The sequence below is a fragment of the Polyergus mexicanus genome, unplaced genomic scaffold (genome assembly GCF_030449975.1).
Source record: "Polyergus mexicanus isolate NDT 795.1 unplaced genomic scaffold, iyPolMexi1.0 SCAF_2, whole genome shotgun sequence".
Taxonomy (NCBI): Eukaryota; Metazoa; Arthropoda; class Insecta; order Hymenoptera; family Formicidae; genus Polyergus; species Polyergus mexicanus.
The window spans coordinates 7,242,368-7,261,111 of record NW_027223322.1 but is presented as its reverse complement, the minus strand read 5'-3'; the positions used below and the strand labels follow the sequence as shown (position 1 = coordinate 7,261,111).

At 36.2% G+C, this 18,744-nt stretch overlaps 4 protein-coding genes across 4 annotated transcripts; 2 read left to right on the top strand and 2 right to left on the bottom strand.

Moving 5' to 3' along the window:
- The first annotated feature begins 555 nt into the window (after positions 1–555).
- On the top strand, positions 556–9,269 carry LOC138944756 (serine-rich adhesin for platelets). The gene is made up of 9 exons (XM_070315713.1): positions 556–639; positions 895–4,625; positions 4,853–5,090; positions 5,321–5,498; positions 5,769–5,960; positions 6,185–6,721; positions 6,857–7,090; positions 7,207–7,739; positions 7,960–9,269. Exons 2-9 carry the CDS (start codon positions 914–916, stop codon positions 8,489–8,491), a joined length of 6,156 nt encoding a protein of 2,051 aa, XP_070171814.1. The 5' UTR covers positions 556–639; positions 895–913; the 3' UTR covers positions 8,492–9,269.
- LOC138944757 (STING ER exit protein) lies at positions 9,060–11,830 on the bottom strand. Its single transcript, XM_070315714.1, has 4 exons — positions 11,615–11,830; positions 11,182–11,338; positions 10,817–11,045; positions 9,060–10,577 (listed from the first exon to the last, which is right to left on the bottom strand). The coding sequence occupies exons 1-4, from the start codon at positions 11,733–11,735 to the stop codon at positions 10,431–10,433; spliced, it is 654 nt and encodes a 217-aa protein (XP_070171815.1). The 5' UTR covers positions 11,736–11,830; the 3' UTR covers positions 9,060–10,430.
- Positions 11,831–14,348: 2,518 nt separating this feature from the next.
- Positions 14,349–14,811, top strand: LOC138941632 (uncharacterized). Its single transcript, XM_070311478.1, has 2 exons — positions 14,349–14,458; positions 14,541–14,811. Exons 1-2 carry the CDS (start codon positions 14,349–14,351, stop codon positions 14,809–14,811), a joined length of 381 nt encoding a protein of 126 aa, XP_070167579.1.
- A 1,490-nt stretch (positions 14,812–16,301) lies between these two features.
- LOC138941611 (transcription factor Adf-1-like) lies at positions 16,302–17,830 on the bottom strand. Its single transcript, XM_070311439.1, has 3 exons — positions 17,806–17,830; positions 17,185–17,343; positions 16,302–17,029 (listed from the first exon to the last, which is right to left on the bottom strand). Exons 1-3 carry the CDS (start codon positions 17,828–17,830, stop codon positions 16,302–16,304), a joined length of 912 nt encoding a protein of 303 aa, XP_070167540.1.
- Positions 17,831–18,744: the final 914 nt, after the last annotated feature.

Here is an 18,744-nt window from a genome sequence, read left to right as displayed (position 1 = left end):
AAGCAGTGGTATCAACGCAGAGTACTAAAGGAGTTATTATTGAGTAAAGTCTGGCCAATCAGCGCCGATCTTTAGCCAGGCGCACGTCGGTGAGCCGCGCGCCTGGTAGCGTGCGCCGCTGCACACTTCATATACATATGATTTGTAAACTATATTTGTATTTCGTTATTAGAAGAAAAGTATTATGATTAAATAATCACATAGGATACTATATTATTTTCTACTGAAATACAGAACAACTTCTACAACAAATATTATAGTAAGAGATTTTGTTGCACATTAGATATAGATACATAAATTTGTTGTGCACAATTTTTTTTAAGCCATTATTATTTTAAACACATTAAACTATGTCTATTTCAATATCTGTCGATATCTATTAATTAAGTTTTGTTGTGATAATATTAAAATAGTCGCATTATCATATATTTTTGTTTAGCCCATATTACCATATTACCTATTACTTATTATTAACTTTACACATTTTTGTACAAATTACAGACTTCTATACAGTAACTTGGACTTTACTCAAGAAGAGAAGTTGTTGGGGGAAATAATTCTGGGAAATAATAATACAAATTACAAATGTCGCTCTTTAAATGAGTCTGATAGCAGTATTATATCCCATATTGATGACAGGTTAGATTTATTAATAAAGTTTCTTGCTATCCTTTACAATCTAGATTTTTGATTTCTTGATTGTCTATAAATTGAAATCTTCTTTTGTAAAATTCAAAGTTTTTATGAAAAGAAAAATTAAGATTTAACATAAAACAAGATTTAAAATTCACAAAAATTTAGAATGCAATATTGTATTTTTTTGTTAAGCTATTTTTGTTGTTAAAGGCATTATGATTTTTTCTTTCATATTTCATTGATCCGTATTATGCACAGAATATGCGAGAAATGTTTGATGTCAGGCTGTGACGCACAACATCTACAAGAAGCGAAGGAGTATGTTATAGCAGATGCGAGTCCTACTGCATCAGAAATGGCTGATTCCGGTCTGGAGACAGGTTCGACAAGTCCACACGAGAATAGGACTTATTCCGAGAACTCCAGCACGGATTTGGAAGTAACACCAGCGATCACGGAATATACTTCCGCCAATGACGATGATTCGGATCGGATACGTGCCGAACGAATACGCGACAGAAGCGGTCGTAAGACATTTTTATGCAACGAGTATCGCGAATTACTCAATAATGACGATTCCTGCGGGAAGAGTGCAACGCAATTCGAATCAAATAATCATAGCACAACGTGCTCCTCTCTGGTAACAGAGCATCCGCCTGCGGGTAATACCTCGGATAGCGCACGAGAGGCGAAACTGAATGCCGAAGAGATCTTCCAATATGAGAATCAGATGTTGAGCGAACCGTTCTACGAATCGGACTGCGGCAGCGATGAAAACGAGTCGTTTGAATTTATCGAGCCCGTCCCTTCGGCGAGCGGTGATCAAGAAAATTGCTTCGCGAAATGTAAATTGGAGGGGAAAATACAATCAGATGCGGAAGAGTCAGAAAGTACGACGGTCGAAATGGAATCTGATCATTCTCGCCCTACTGATAGCGCGATTGGCCGTAATAGTTCGTCCACGAGCGGTTATTACTTCATCGATGCATCTACTCTGAACGACGAGATAGACATTGTATCTACGAATATAACAAAAAATCAGTATGCCAATAATAACTCGCCGTATTTCGCGTTTTCTTCAAATTACATGGATTTCAAATTATCGGACAAGCCGAATAATCCCGTAGAAGAACAATCGTATAAGTTTACACCGCTTAAGACATTGACTTTGCAAACTGGTCACGAACGAGTGGCGGAGTTTGAGCGAGAGTTGAAACTCACGGAATATCTGCAACCGCTTCCAGAATCGCGTAAAGTAAAACGAGTAGATTCTGCATCAGAGGAGACAGCGGACGGGAGCAAGCCGACGGAGAAGGAATCACTGGCGGTAGAGATTAAAGAGGCGGACAGTGGAGAGAGTGCGCATCCTTCCCCCTGTCCTGACAATAACACGAGATTGAGCAACAATCGAAATAAAAAAACAGAAACGTCGAGTAACACCGAGACGACGGAAAACGAAAACATTAGAGGCGTGACTGCGAAAGAGGACAGGCAATTATCACTCATCAGAAGAAATACATTCGAGCTTGACTCTAATGATGAGAAGTTGTCCGCTTTGAGACAAGAGTACGAGCGTCGACAAGGTAATCTCATCTTTCAAAGTGCCATTCCGCAATACTCGGGACATCGCGTGGATGGAGACTCCATTTGCCACGCATCTTCCGATTCCGTAGTTTCTGTTACGATTACCGAACCGTCAGTTACCTTTACACCCGACGTTCAGATAGCTGCTAACACTCAGCACCCTGTTACATACCATCTGTTGGATAGTTGTGAATATGATCAAAGGAAAACATCACAAAAGAGTTATTTACAATCCAACCTCAATAGATCTTGCACAATTTACCCCGTAATTAAGAGTGCCAGCGATAAATCTATCTTAAATTGTGGTACGGACTTGGACAACACGTCCACTCATTACAGCAATAGTTTGCCGATTACTCTGAACTCTATTCTGGAAAAGAGTAATCAGTTAGAACCTATAAAGAGAATTAAACGAAGTGACGAAGCTACTCCAATTATCTCTGGTGGTGTTAGCAGTTCGGACTATTCCTTCAAATCTTTGGACAGTCCCACAGTATGGTGCAAAACAGAGTCCACGCCGATTGTAACAGGTGGCTCGGTGATCATGAACAAGTCTGAAGTCAAAATGCGATTCTCCAGAATGTCTTCCTCCATGACTGCTTGGGTAGTCGATATGAGCGACTGCAGTAAACAGGAATCCGGATCTCAAAACAATTCGCGGAACATGTCACAAAGCTTCTCTACTTGCGAATGTGTCAAGAAACCTGTGCAAAAGTCATCACTCAATCATGAGAAACAGAGTAGTTTAGGATTCTTCGTTAATTTAAAAGATGTGAATGACATCGAACTAGCTAAACGCGATCACTCGCTCGAAAAGAAAAAACGTGATGGTAATGGTAAACCTTATTGTGAATTTTACGTAGATATCTCTGATAAGAATAATGATATTAAAATCAAGCCATCCGAGAGGCGAGATGAGAATGTTAAAAACGATATTTCTAAGGAAAGTGAGAAGAAGAATATTTTTTCAATGTTTATCGATTTGAATGATACGCATGACGGAAGCGATGGAGACATCACAGTTCCGAAGCACAGACGAAGTCTCTCAACGATACCTAATAAATCGATGGATATCAAGACGGAAGATAGTAGTTCTAGGAATAGCACCGCGAGAGATAATCAGTTATCACTGGAACAAAAGAGCGAGAAAACCAAACCCAGTGTCTTCATGTTTATAGAGTCCGATTCTCCCGTGGTGAGAAGACGAACGTTGTCCACCTCGCGACCGACATTCAAACGGCATTCCTGGAACACGGACAAGACGCAATCAGCGAACGGCAATGGTAACAATAACAGTTGCGTGGCAAAGGAACTTATATTCAGAAAGGAGCACAAGCGCGCGCATAGCGTGTCAATGGACGGTCGCAACATCTCGAAACGATCCCAGGCAAAGACGAGCTCGTCCAGTCACTCGTTAAGCGACGCGGCTAAAGCGGAGTCTCGCAATCATAAAGATTCCAAGACTCTGCATGATCGTGAGAGTAACTTCAACAATATGGATACATCATCCGAGGACATATTTGAGTTTGATGTAAAGGACACTCCACCTAACTCCCATGTAGAGATTGAAAATGAGGAGCAATTGCGCAGTAGCGTGAACCAATGTTGCGAATACAAAGATATAATTTCCGGTCGGACAGAAAACTTGGAAACCAACGAGACGAAAGGATATGAGGACGAGTTCTCGGAGACCTCCGCTTGGGAAAAAACATGTACAGAGAGCACGGAAGAACAAACCCGTAAAAGTGAGACATTCGACATCAGCAGCGGTAGTAGTGGGCCATCGCCGGATAACCATGACTACGAATTGACCGACTTGTTGAATGGCGAAGTTTCAAGTGTCAACGATAGGCCGCAAATAATAACAACAGGAAACAATAGTAAGATATCGGAGACCTGTAAGTCGCTGAGCGAGACCATCAAGAAGATTGAGTGCGAATTGAAAGAGCCGGAATACGATAATGTGAAACGACAAATGTATGACTGTTGTCCATCGAAAAAGGACGGGAAGACGGCCGGACATAGTTTGAAGAATTTGCATTTAGATTCCGATAAGACGAGTGCCTCCAGTTTTGTACGTTTATCGGATTTGGATAAAACGCCGATCGCTAATTATACTGCATTAGATGTCTCGACGCACATGAAAAATGATAAAGACATACAATATCGGATGAGCAACAGTATTCCGGAAACATCGTGGATAGAGAGCAAACTGGCGATGACGAGGAACAGCGGTCCATTCAGACCGGTTTCTAGGAAACTGGCTTCTGTCATGAGCACGTCGCTTCCGTCTAAACAGAAATCCCCGTTGGAAGATTTGGCTGTAGGTGACTGCGAAGGGGAAGGAATTATTTCCGAATCCGATCTCAGCAGCATGCAAAGTAGCATGGGACGTTCCGGAGCGGGTACGTTATTGTTGAAACTTTACTAAATTGATATAAGCAGTGAAAATATACCGCGAAAATTGTCAAAATTTTTTAAATTTTTTATTTTTGTATCACATAAATTTATATATAACCACGAAATTTTCCAACTCTAGAAAGATCTTGGTTCCATGCTTGAAATTGATAAAATATTCAAATACTAAAAATACTTCAATATTAATTTTTTTCTCTCGAAAATCTGGTTCTAGAAGGCAGCACGGAGGAAACTGAAACGTCGAGCATAGCTGGTGCAAAACCATACAATAGGCTGGGTGAGGACTTGCTGAGAATGTTCTTGGAGGAGATTAATCCTGACATTACGATAGACGTGGCCGGCCGGCATATAAGGGCGCATAAATGTATATTAAGTTCTCGTTGCCAATACTTTGCCGCAATTTTGAGCGGCGGATGGATCGAAAGTGCAGGCAATGTTATTTCTCTGCAAGGGTATGCGTCAAAACTTAAAAATATGTAATATATCTCAAGAGAAAATTGTATATCCATAACAGAGTTTTGTATTGTTCATATACTTTGCATGTTTAGTTATAATATAATAGTTTAAATAGATACACTATTTCACATTGATATGCATCTTTTCATTTTACATAATTATGATTAGATATACTGCGTTTTCACATAAATGATTTTAACATTATCTATTGATATTTTTGTTGTAGGTATTCTTATAATGCAGTTCATTTTGCATTGTGCCATATTTACAGTGGAGAAAGTAATATACCAGATTCTATAAGTATTGTTGAATTGGCGACGTTAGCTGATATGTTGTGTTTGGAAGGTCTCAAAGAAGTTATAGGATACACGCTTAAGCTTAAATATTGTCATTTGTTTCATAAGGTAAGAATATTTTTATATCGTCTCTTTTGTGCAAAAAACAGTAATAATATCAATATGCGAGATGTTTTTGAAATGCAGCTAGGTACACAAGCAATATAGCTAGGTATACAAGCAGAAACTTGTGTTATATCATTTAATATTTGAAATAAATTAATTGCTATTGAATATACGAATTTTTAATTTTTAATGTGCAGAATTGAAACGAACCAGAAATTTCATATCACATATATTTTCTGAATTATTATACTTCTGGATGTTTTTACCTTTCAGCCTTGCCAAATATGTGCTGTTGGAGTATTAGAATGTATGCCATTAGCTGCAGCTTATGGTCTGGATGAAGTATATCGAAAGTCACTTAGATGGATTACAAAACATTTTGTACGAATATGGCCATGCAAGGCATTTGCGACTCTCCCAAGAGAACTAATGGAAAAATGTTATCATCAGCATATAGTGCACATGGTATGCACATTCTAAAAAGACATAATTGTATTGATGAAATTATAAATAAATGTGATTCACATCATAGTTCGTTCCACAAGAATTTGTTAATATTTTTCCTCAGAGCTGCAATCTTGATAACCAAATTTTCGACTGATACTGTAACCCAATTCTTCATAAATAAGAGTTACAAAGGTATAATGCAGCTTTTTTCTAGATGCATATATAATATATTTATATTGCAGTCTGCCGACAATATACTTCAAACTATGATGGATTGCGACAAACTATTAGCGACTCTACCAAACGTGAGATGGGCAGAGCCAGTATTTCGGATGGTATCGAATTTATTGGAAACGTCGATCAAATTCCTATCGGAGAACTTTACAGGCGTTCTGGGAAATGAAAATTTCCAGTCGCTTGGTCACGAGATGACATGGAACATTAGTCGTTTGGAAGATAATTTTCTAGCGGCCATCGAACAATTGCCGCCCGAGCAAGCGTGTAAAAGTTATTCGAAACTAAATAAAATGTTACTTGCATCACAGACAGACGATCCTCAAGGAAGGATTAAGTGGGGACCGCTATTCATCGATTTTCTATTCAAGCTTCAAGCTCGCGTGGAAAAATGTTTGGTGCGCGACGCAGCACGCGCTGCGAGAACTACCATATGGTTGAAAATGGACTTAGAACTTCGCAGAAGGATACAGGAGTTAGCTTGCCTCGTGATCTTGCCTCATGAGACCTCAAAGCGCCTATCCAGACATTCAAATTTTTTGAAGGCAAGTATTAATTTCTATAAAAAGATACAAAAAAATATAATGACTGAATATTGGAATCTCTTTGATATTATCATCTCTATATACGCAGCATTTTTTTTTTAATAAAATTTTTCATACTCTGTCTCTGTATCGAAGGAACCTCAGGTACCGCCTAATCGCTCGATGATAAACCGCAGCTTAGATTTGAAACGCGTAAAAATGGCAATTTCGGAACATAATGACAAAACTTTGAAGCAAATACCATCGTCCAAGCAAACGAAGAAAGCTTTAGGTAAGCCAAAAACGGATCCGCTTGAGCGTAAAATGCAAGAGGATAAGCAAATTGTTTCTGAAACTGCCAGACCGAAATCGTGGCCTAATAAGATAGAGGTATGTATGCAATTTTTGAAAATTATTAATAACTCCAATATTTTTAGAAATCAATTTGAAATTTATATATTTTAAACAATTTATCATTAAAATAATATATTTAAATAATTATATAGGTAAAATCTAGATACTTAGAACCAAGAAACAAGTATATTCCAAAAGAGAATGTGCCCACGATGCATCACGATAAAATCGTGCAACAACGGCGCAAGATTATGATTTCTTCTTCTGATTCATCGCGCACTTCCAGCCCAGCGATGAAACGCGCAATCGATAAGAAGCCGTTGTCTAAAATGAAGCTGCCAGTCAAGAAAGATATGAAAGCTCTTTCGTCAGACAGCTTAACAGAAGCAAACGCTTCTGGTCGAAGTGGCGGTAGCAAGAAAGACTTGATTAGCAAGAGCTGTGGTATCACAAGACCCGAATCGCCTTCCTTCAAACAAAAAACCAACGAAATAGGATTATCGATCGATTCTTTGGAGACCAAAAGTAAACCGGCCGTCGTTAAAAAGAAGACCAACAAAATGGATACATCAATGTCTACTGACAGTCTCATGACGGAGATAACGGCAACTCCAAAGTCCAACGCGTCCAACAAATTATCACCTACCTTAGTAAAAGCTACAAGCAAAACACAGACTTACGATAGGTGAGTACTCTGCGTTGATACCACTGCTTTACTTTTTAATAAAGCAATTTGCAATAAACGCATTAATTCGTCAATTATTTGCTTAAAAGACTAAATTTTTTGTAATGTTTGAAAAAAAGATTGATTTGTTATGTTCTATTAATTGTTGCGGCTTCACTCCATTTGTATCCGATTCTTTGAATCATGTATTAGTAATTGAATTTGTTGATTCAAATGATAGAACGAAAAAAAGCTCGCCACCAACACAACAGAGGAGTCCATTGACAGCCATCAAAAGACCTCAGAGATCACTGGAAAGTTCCACTGCTGCCAGTCGTAGTAGAGCTGCTGCCATCAGCAGCACATATTACGGTTCACCAAGTTTGCGCAGGAACTTATTAGATGCTGCAAGGACGCCGGACGTTTCCGGCAAACCGATGAACACGGTATCTCCTTTCAGGACGCGACAGATTACACAGACAAATATTCCTCCCAACATAAGGAGAGAAAGGAAGGAGACGCAAAACTCGCAGAGCTCTGATAGCCCCAGCAAGAAATCCTCTCCAAAGTCTAATGCCACTAATAGGATGAACAAATCAACAATCACTGGTAAGAAAATTGCCAGTAGCAAGATCGACGACAAAGTTAAAAGATGCCATAATGGGGAAGCACAAAAGCAACCCACAGTAGGTTCAAGATCTGGTACGTTTCTTAAGGATGAACCTACAATACTTAAAAAAGTGGACATTAAATCATCGCAAATTAATAATTAATGCTATTAATAGCTGGATAATCTTATCAATAAAATACGCATTGTTGATATATACATATACATATATATATTTCCATTTGCTGCACATTACGCATTTATTGTCATTGTAAGAAAAAGTTTTATTGTTGATATTCTCTTTAATTGCATCGTAAAGATTGCTGAAATCAAAAATTCTTCAAATTATTTTGCATCTATATAGTTAAATGTTTATGCATAGTTACAAAACTGATTTATTTACTTTATGTGAAAGTGCTATCTAACCTGAAATTATTATTACATTTAATATTTCTAATAATCATTATGGATATTATAATTTGTGTATTAATGTGCATTATTTATAACTCCCATTTACTATATATTTAATAAATTTAATATGTCGACAATGCGTTAAGCATACGTATCTAAAAAAATCCAGATTGATAGAGATAATTGTCACTGGTAATTGCAAACGTGATAATTCCAATAGAGGAATCGTGTTATATGTAAGGTAGAGAAATGTAATTTTAATTTAAGGAAACTTGGGATTATCGTTAAAGAAATACACTCGAATTGCATTTATTAGTTAAATAAAAAATGTGCTATAATTATACCTTACGACGATCATTCAAATAATAGAACAATTTTTAATATTCCCTGCTCTTCTAATAATAAAATAATGCAGATCGAAAATATTCTCATTGATAAAAAATTAAATATATAGGTTATTCCTAAGAAAAATGTATATCAATATCAAGTCTTCGTTCTTCATATAATCCGCGCATTCGTTTTTTGCTTAGAAAAAAATTCATTATGCAGAAATTAAATTCTCAAAACTTGCAAATTTTTTTTCGTTTGATACTAGAATTGATAGTTTAAAAATTTTGAGTAGTTTTAGATCATTCTAACGATCTTTACTATTAAGTATAAAATTACGATACAATAAGATTAATAAACTGATTATTGGTATATAATGAAAGATTTCATAAAGATATTTTAAAAGAAATTTTTTTGAGAAGTTTATTCAACAACAAAGATTTGTAATCAGATTGCACTTTTCTTAGATTACTCTGTGTATTGCACAATTAGAATATAAGTACATAAGTATGATGACATTGATTATGAACGGATGTGTACTTAAATGAACAGAATCTCTCTCTTAACTACATGTATACATTAATGTTTCGTAGTACTGCACACATGTGACGTTTCATAATCTATAGATAAAGGAACATGGCCAGTTACAATCTGTTTAGATAGCTCTTCCATCTTATCGCATAAATATGTCATATGATTCTAAATTATTTTATAATAAATAAATGCCATTTCACCAGAACCTAACCTAACCTGTTTAATTATTACTAATTGAGGTTGCCATTTTATGAACTAATTAATTCTGACTGCAAGTAGCATTCACTTCACTTGCAATCATTTATCGATAAATTGTATGTATAACCAATGTATTTATTTATTAAATTTTTATTTTGCAATGTACATTTTTATGCAATATTTGTATCTAGTCATTTATATATATTTTAATTATTTACCTTTGTGTAATGTTAATAAATATGTCGATATAATGTTAAATGTTTTCATGCAATTTCTCCTGACATTTTTCCTTTCATTGATTCCTATTATATATTCTTCAGAAAGTAATTTATATAAATTTCTAATACCGCCCAAATAATAATATTGATATCAAAAATTTCTTTTAAACCATTTCTTTAAGGCTTATATCTACTATTAGATATTTTATTTTTATAATTGGGATCGCAATTTTTCCGCATTTTGGACTTATAAAAAAAAAAAACAAATATAATCTTTTCATTCATGACAATATATAACAAATGAATTTATTTATTTTAATTAAATATATAGTAAATTATATATATTGTACATAATTACAGGACTCTCCAAAATCACTGATGAATCCAAATTATGGTATTCAGAAATTCAATGGAAAATCAAACATCCAATAATGTTCCTCTAGGTCTTGCCCGCTTTGAATCTGTTTCAGTGGATGGTATAGATTTTCGTTTATTCATACCTTTTCGTTCTAACTGTTTCTCTATGATGCGTGCATTATTTGCATATGAGTCAGCAACTTCTCTCTGAAATTATAAGTATTTTATAATATTTACAAAAGATTGTTTCATTGTTAAATAATAAAGAATATTAATCATATTAATCAAAAACAATAATATACGATTATAATATTTATAAAAATGGACAAATATATATTGCATATTCAAATATATAATTAAAATTAAAATATATAAAAATTTTAACATCCAACTTCTAATGTTTATCTTGTTATAGTTGTTATAATACAAATTCAATTGTGACTTACAGCTTCAATTTCATCCTCTTCCTCATCAATCGTGGATACAGTAACAGAGCTGAACTTTCCCATATTTTTAGTATGCTTTGTAACCATTATTTTTTTAGGTTTCTCAATAGCCACTTGATTATAAATGTCAGTCATAGGACCATCGCCAGAATTTTTTATTACTGAGTCTTTTACTATAAATACTATATTTGCTCCTAGATCATGCTTATAGTATAGCAATAAGCCACATCTGTTATAAACAGAAAAATTACATTAAACAGATTAAATATTTAATCTGTAAATCGTGGAAAATATATTTTCAATGTTCCTGCATCTAAATACACACACACTCAAAATAAATATAGACACAAAAAAGAAAACTGTACTTTTTACACTTTTGCCTATATTGTTTTTCTATTCCCTGTGGACGCTTGAGAAATACAATCTCATCTCTTTCTGAAGTCATTTTATGAGCATGTTTACTGCCATCAATTACTCTTGCTCCATCTCTTTTCCTTAGTGGCAATTTTTCAATTGCGCAATCTGCAAATGAAAATCAACATGATTTATAAATATTTGAAAGTAATTCATACTTTTTTTATTATCAATATGACGTTATATTGTAAATAGTATTTACGTTAATTTAAGACATTTCAAGTACTATTTGAAAATAATTCTTTTATGGAATATTTTCCAAAACATGCACAATAATATTCAAACATTACATTTATTTTTTATTGTAAAACCGACATTTTTTGTTGCAAAGTACTTTCTCAGATTAATAAATATTATATGTGATTGCATTAATATAATTCTAACCTAGAATTAGTGTCATCTGACCACATAAACAATAATAAATATGCAACGGCTTCTCCTCACTATATTCTTCCTGATCTTTCGTATCGGAGCATATGATGCTCCTCGATACTACTTTTGGCATAACTTAGTTAATTATTTACTTCAGTTTTACTTTTTTTTACTCTGTTGCGTCTCTACCATTAGAGCACAGCAACAGCAGAGAGAAGTCTGAGAGAGGCAATGCCGGCGATTTTCGTGGGACGCTTTTTCTAGACCGTAGAGCAGCGCCGTGCATCCACTTTTAGGAATTGGAAACACTTACCCACATCCACTTTTTGGTACTGTCGGTCATTTGGTTCATGTCCGTGCTAATATACATCCACTTTTTGATAGTGTCGGTCATTTTGGTTCATGTCTATGCTAATACATCCACTTTTTGACTATGGTCACCGACTAGATACTATTAAAGACCGTCAGCCTTGGGTAAATTTTTGTGACCATCAAGTGGGCCCGGTGGGCCCGGAGGTAATTGAAGAATGATGACATTATCGACCGTTTTAACTGCACACAGGATAACAAATAAGAACATATTCTATATGTTATTATTATCGACAATGGAAAGTTGAACATACAGTAAAAAAGATGTGGAAAATAAAATAATAATATATGCACTGTAAAATTTGTACTGTAAAATAAAAAGATTCATTTTTAATGAAGAAAATAATCTATGAATTATATATATTTAAATATTATTATACAGGGTGATTCAAAACAACCTTCTGTCCTTACAATGTCATATACTTGACACTATTCTAAGACGATTTTTCCTTTGCCAAAATTTTTTTCGAGGCTTAGTTTTTAAATTATAAGCCGAAATAGTTAACGAATTACGGGCCGCGTACGCGAGGCAGGCAGGGGTGGCGCAACTCACCGTCCGATGCTGGTGATTACGTGAGGCGCTCGCTGCGATCAACTGTTTGCTACATACGATGGAGTGTATGTGTGAGAGAGAACGTATACGCGTATACACACACATACACATTCTCTCTCTCTCTCTCTCTCTCTCTCTCCCTCTCTGTCTCTTTTACACCCATCGTATGTAGCAAACAGCTGATCGCACACACGCACTCTCTTTCTCTCTCTCTCTCTCTCTCTCTCTCTGTCTTTCTCTTTTACATCTATCGTGTGTAGCAAACAGTTGATCGCACACATGCACTCTGTCTCTCTCTCTCTCTCTCTCTCTCTCTCTCTCTCTCACACTGATTCTTACCTTTTATGTAGTAATTCGTTGCCCTCATACGACTCAATAAGTAATACTTCCGTATGATAGAACGAGTAACTAGCAAACTTTTTTCACTCATAAATTGTATCACTTATCGAACTTTTACGAATTAATCTACGCACTTTATCGACTTTTAGCGCGACGACAACAAGCAAGTTATATCGGTACTAGCGTTGCCGGCATGCCAGCTGCCGGTTGCCGAACAACTGAATGTATCACATTACGCGTGATCGACGCGGACGCTATCATGCGTCCCGTGATCGGCTAAAGCCTCCGACATTGTAAATTCGATAGTTTCGAAAACATAAAACTATAAAATATGAAAATATAATGACGTATAATAACATCGTTTTTTTTAATAAATTCAGTTTATCGATAAAGTGCGTGGATTAATATGTAAAAGTTCGATAAGTGGTACAATTTGTGAGTGAAAAAAAGTTTGCTAGTTACTCGTTGTATCACACGGAAATATTACTTATTGAGTCGTAGGAGGGCAACAAATCTCTACATACAAGGTAAGAGTCAGTGAGTGAGAAAGAGAGAATGTGTATTTGTGTGTATACGCGTATACGTTCTCTCTCACACATACACCCCATGTAGCAAACAATTAATCGCAGCGGGCGTCTCACGTAATCACCAGTATGGGACGGTGAGTTACTCCGCTCCTGCCTGCCTTGTGTACGCGGCCTGTAATTCGTTAACTATTTTGGCTTATAATTTAAAAACTAAGCCTCGGAAAAAATTTTGACAAAGGAAAAATCGTCTTAGAATAGTGTCAAGTATATGACATTGTAAGGACAGAAAGTTGTTTTGAATCACCCTGTATATATACACATATATACGTAATAAAAAGTTCACGAGTCGGAAAAGCATTTAAGGCTAATCTACAATGTGCTTTTTGCGTCTTGTTTTGTGTCCTCTGCCTTCTGTTTTTTTGCTACTTGTATTTTTGTCACATGAAGCCGAGAAACCACGAGAAACATCGTCATCTACAATTTGTCCCTTCTGAATTTTCGAAGAGAAATGTTATTTCACATAGACTAATCACAGACCGATATTCATAGTCCGTTCTTATATTACGACCATCTTAAATAAAAGTCTCAGATGCTAATACAGCATTCTTATTGGCTAATGATGTTTAAGGCAATACTTAAGATATCTTAATATATGAGATATGAATATCGACCATAGAATAAATCATTCGGCGTTGTATTATTGTAATAAGGTTATGTGATCGCTACAAATTGTGTTTTCTTTAAAATGGACGAAGAATTATTAAATGTTTTGATTAGCGCCCAATGTTGGAATCTCCTTCTAATGCTTTTGCTCGCAAAAAAGCAATTAAAGAAAAAAAGAATCAGGCGTTGGTGGGTGCGTCCACTTAATTATGGTCGAGAAACCCAGGGAATCTATAGGAATCTGTTTAGAGAATTGAGAACTACAGACCACGAAGAATTCTTTGATTATACACGCATGAATGTACAGCAGTTTGATTACATTTGTGATTTGGTGAGACCATATCTAACTAAGCGAAGCATCAGAACTCCACTGCCTCTACAATTACGTGTGGCCATCACTCTTGAGTAAGTACATTTTCAACTTCTATGTATTACTAATGTTAAGTTATTTGTGTCACTAAGTGAGCTCTATGTTATTTTCTTAAAGGATGCTAGCGCGAGGCACATCAATTAGGACATTTTCATGGAGTTATAGAATTGGACGTTCCACTGCATATAAAGTGTTTAGGGAAACTTGCAGTGCTTTGTGGAAAGCTCTTCAACCGATATATTTGCAGGCATTGACAAGAAAGACTATGGTGCAGATATCTGAGGATTTCTTTAACCAATGGCAGTTTCCCAATTGTATCGGAGCTATTGACGGTAAATCGGTACATATCGATACAGCGCCCCCCAAAAACTGGTTCTCAGTTTTATAGCTCTTACAAGAAAAGATTTTCTATAATCCTCATTGCTGCATGTGATGCTAAATATCGATTCACGTGGGTGGATGTTGGCGATTATGGTGAGTACCTCTGTGACAATCACCGAGATATTATAACAAGATATTGACTTACGTAAGCTTCACTTTCACTTCTCCTGTAGGATCTCAAAGTGATGGAGGTGTGTGGGCAAGCAGCGCTTTCGGCCAGGCTATCGATGCAGGTGAAATTGACTTTCCTTTTCCAAAGGAGATTCCTGGCAGTGATGTCATCCCTCCCTTCACTTTTGTCGCCGATGAAGCATTCCCACTTGGCATCCATATGATGCGTCCATATGCCAGAACTTACAGAACTTTTGGCAATGCAGAAAGAATATTCAATTATAGACTCAGTCGTGCCAGACGTACCATCGAAAATACGTTTGGAATCATGTCATCAAGGTGGCGTATCTTGAGAAGGGATCTGTGTTGCATACCAGAAACAGCGGAAGACATTGTAAAAGCAATTGTATGTCTTCATAACTTTCTGATGGTATCTGAAGACGATTTAGCACCATTGGAAAGGACCTATTGCCCTGCATCTATGCTAGATAGAGAAAGAATAGATGGAGATGTCATCGAAGGTGATTGGAGAAGAGAAATGTACAGGGGACCGATCACTGATGTTGGTCGACTTGGGTCCAACAATCCCACAGTGAGAGCTGATGCTCAACGAAACATCCTCAAAGATTATTTTTGTTCAGACATTGGCCAGCTGGATTGGCAGTGGGAACAAGCGCTAAGGGCATATAATGTTAATCCCCCTTAATAATATAAGTTAATATATAATAAGTTAAGTTTAATAACAGGAATTAAGTTTAAGTTTAGTGTTAAGTTTATGTATAATGTTCAATAGTCATGAATGATTTACGTTCTACTTTTATCTATTGTCATTATTTGTATTTTTTCAATGTGATATTCGAACGCTTAACTGAATTCAATGAAACAGTAAGTGTATACATAAAGCTTGTAAAAGTTGGGAAAATAAATATAATGTATATTAAATAATCACTTTTATTTATTGTTCTGAAAATAGTCTTAACGTAAAAAACAAAAATACTGACATCAAATACTAAACATTTGTACTTTGACCACGAACACATTGCACTTCTTAATAATTAAATATAAGAGTAGGAACACTTGTCCAAGAACAAAAATTATCACAAAAAGAATTAAATATTAGTTATTAATGACTTAAAAAATCACATTATGTCTTATATCAGGCACATAAATGTATGAAAAATAAAATGTTATTAACAACTCAAAAAGTCATATTATATCTCGCGAAAAAATATGTTATAGCGACTAAAAAAATCATGTTTTTCTAATCATTATATGTTTTGTATATATATATAATTTTTTTATATACTTAAATTATATATATACTTTATAAAATCTTTAATCTACATAACAAAACATAATTACACAAGTATTCCAGCTGTAAAAGAATTACAGATTTTGAACCGTTTCCACTGTTGTCAGGTTCTGATATTTATCCAAAACAGATAAACATTCAATATAACATTGGATTTTGTACTTGGAGCTTACTCTTCTCAATGCATAAATTAAAGCCTTTGCCATTGCTGCCTCTTCTCCATTATCGTCACTGACAGGCTGTGAGCGCTTTTCTGTTAAATTATGCATAAGCATGTTTATAGTCTCAGTCGTATTGCCTATCATTTTAGACAGCTGTTCCTGTTCTTTATGAGACTCCTTTAGTCTCCGAGTTGCAGATTGGTCAGGTGGTGGGGAAAGTAAATCTCTCCTTGCAATAGCTAATGACTTTGACTGACTAATTGAAGATACTGAAGTTGCTAAAGATTCTGAAGACGTTGATCTCTCTGGTGGTGGAGTTGAACCATCACTAAAAAGATTTGGAGTCCACACATTGCTAAACGATGATCCAGATGCTGACTGCGATGCTAACTGTAGTGCAGATTGTGGTGTTGACGGGGATGATTGAGTGATTATTGTACTCCCTCGCACAAAGTTGCTAGATGTACTGCGATGGGCCACATGTGGTGCCAAAAAGAGAAGGGAGTGATACAAGTACCATGTTTTCCGTGGCCTCTTAGAAGTGTCATTCCCTGTACCCGATGGCTCGTACATCTTCTCAAGGCGGTGTTCTCGAGTGAATTGACCGCGAAGAATTTTCCACTGTTTCTGTACCATGTCCACTGCAAAATAAAATGAACTATAATCTCTCCAAACTAATCTAACCTAAACTTATCCCTTGAATTATGCGACCATCCAGTATCCATAAAATATCTACAAACTATACAAATGAGTCCATATTTTTATCTCAAAATTAAAACATTTTTTGTTTATTTACCTGACATATTGCAGGCACTTGCGATGAAGCTCCATGTATCAGCGACGAAGTTCTTGTCTTTATATTCTTTGCACTTTTTATCATAAAGACAAGGATTTCTTTGGACGAAATTGGCGAGCAGTTCGCCAAAAGCTTCATCCACCTGATTTTCTTCATTTTCTTTATCCGATATATTATTTTTTGTTTATCTCGCACTTCGCGTTCACTCCGCTGTGTCCGCGATATCATCGTATTTAACGCGACGTTTCTTCGTTTTCTGTCGCCCGAGATAAAAGTTGACGAACTCCAGAAGAAACAAGAAACACGTGACAAAAAACACAATTGTCGGTAAAACAGTGCGCAAAGAGGCAAAAAGGCAAGAGGCAAAAAGCAAGAAACAGGAAACAAAGAGCACATTGTAGATTAGCCTTTAACGCTGTCGTATGTAATAAGCCAAGCGATCAACATTGCCTTCGTTGTCAGCTCGGTAGAAAGTGAGAAGAAGACGGAAAACATATGTCTGTTCTTCTCTACTCTCCGAAGCTAGCCGAAGCGCAGAGCGCACATGTACGCAGTTCGCGCTTGTGTGCGTTATCCCCTCCATTGCTGAGCCGTGAGGGATTTGTTTCTGGCATCACTTACTGTGTCCACGCATATATTTTCCCATCGACACAATGATTGTAGGATGGACCTAGCTTCGCGATGAGGACTGTGTCCGATCGGAACTATGTCCGATCGGGCCTGTGTCCGATTGCAACCATATGTGTCCGATCGGAATTATATCCGATTGGGTCTGTGTCCGATCGGGCCTGTGTCCGATTGCAACCATATATGTCTGATCGGAATTGTGTCCGATTGGGTCTGTGTCCGATCGAGCCTGTGTCCGATTGGGTCTGTGTCCGATTGGGAAATATTGTCGTGTTCGATCGGTAGTGTGCGCAATCGAGACTCACTCCGTTCGATAGTCGTTCATAGCCGTTTAAAAACCATTCAATAGTCGTTCGATAGCTGTTCAATAGCTGTTCAAAGCCGTTCGATAGCCGTTTGAAGCCGTTTAATAGCTGTTTGATAGCTGTTTGATAGCTGTTCAAAGCTGTTCGATAGTGGTTTACATATTATAATAATACATTATTCACAGTTAAAAAACTTTAAATAATTGTTCATGGGAACGTGCTTACTTTTGTCTTCTTATCATGTGCAGAAGGTAAGCGTTCTTTGTAAGTGATACATCCCCTACTTTAAGATGTTGGAGACAATGTCTATCTCGTTGTGTCCGTCACAAAGCGTTCGACTATCAAAGTCTAGTGCCATAAAATTGTCGTTAAAGAAAATTAAAATGCCGTCGTTAATAGAATTAATATTACAACGAGGACGGTTGAACGCGTCGTGGTGGGCGCAGGACTTGGTGATAGGGCTGCTAAGAGCCCTGTTAAATCTGGTTGTGTTTCAAAAAGTAAGTAATATTTCCGCATATTTTACGTTGTATTAATTATTTATAACATATATTATAATATATTATAATTTTATTTCATAGTACACTAGTAAGAGCGGCATACGGATTCCCGGATTCTTAAACTTTGA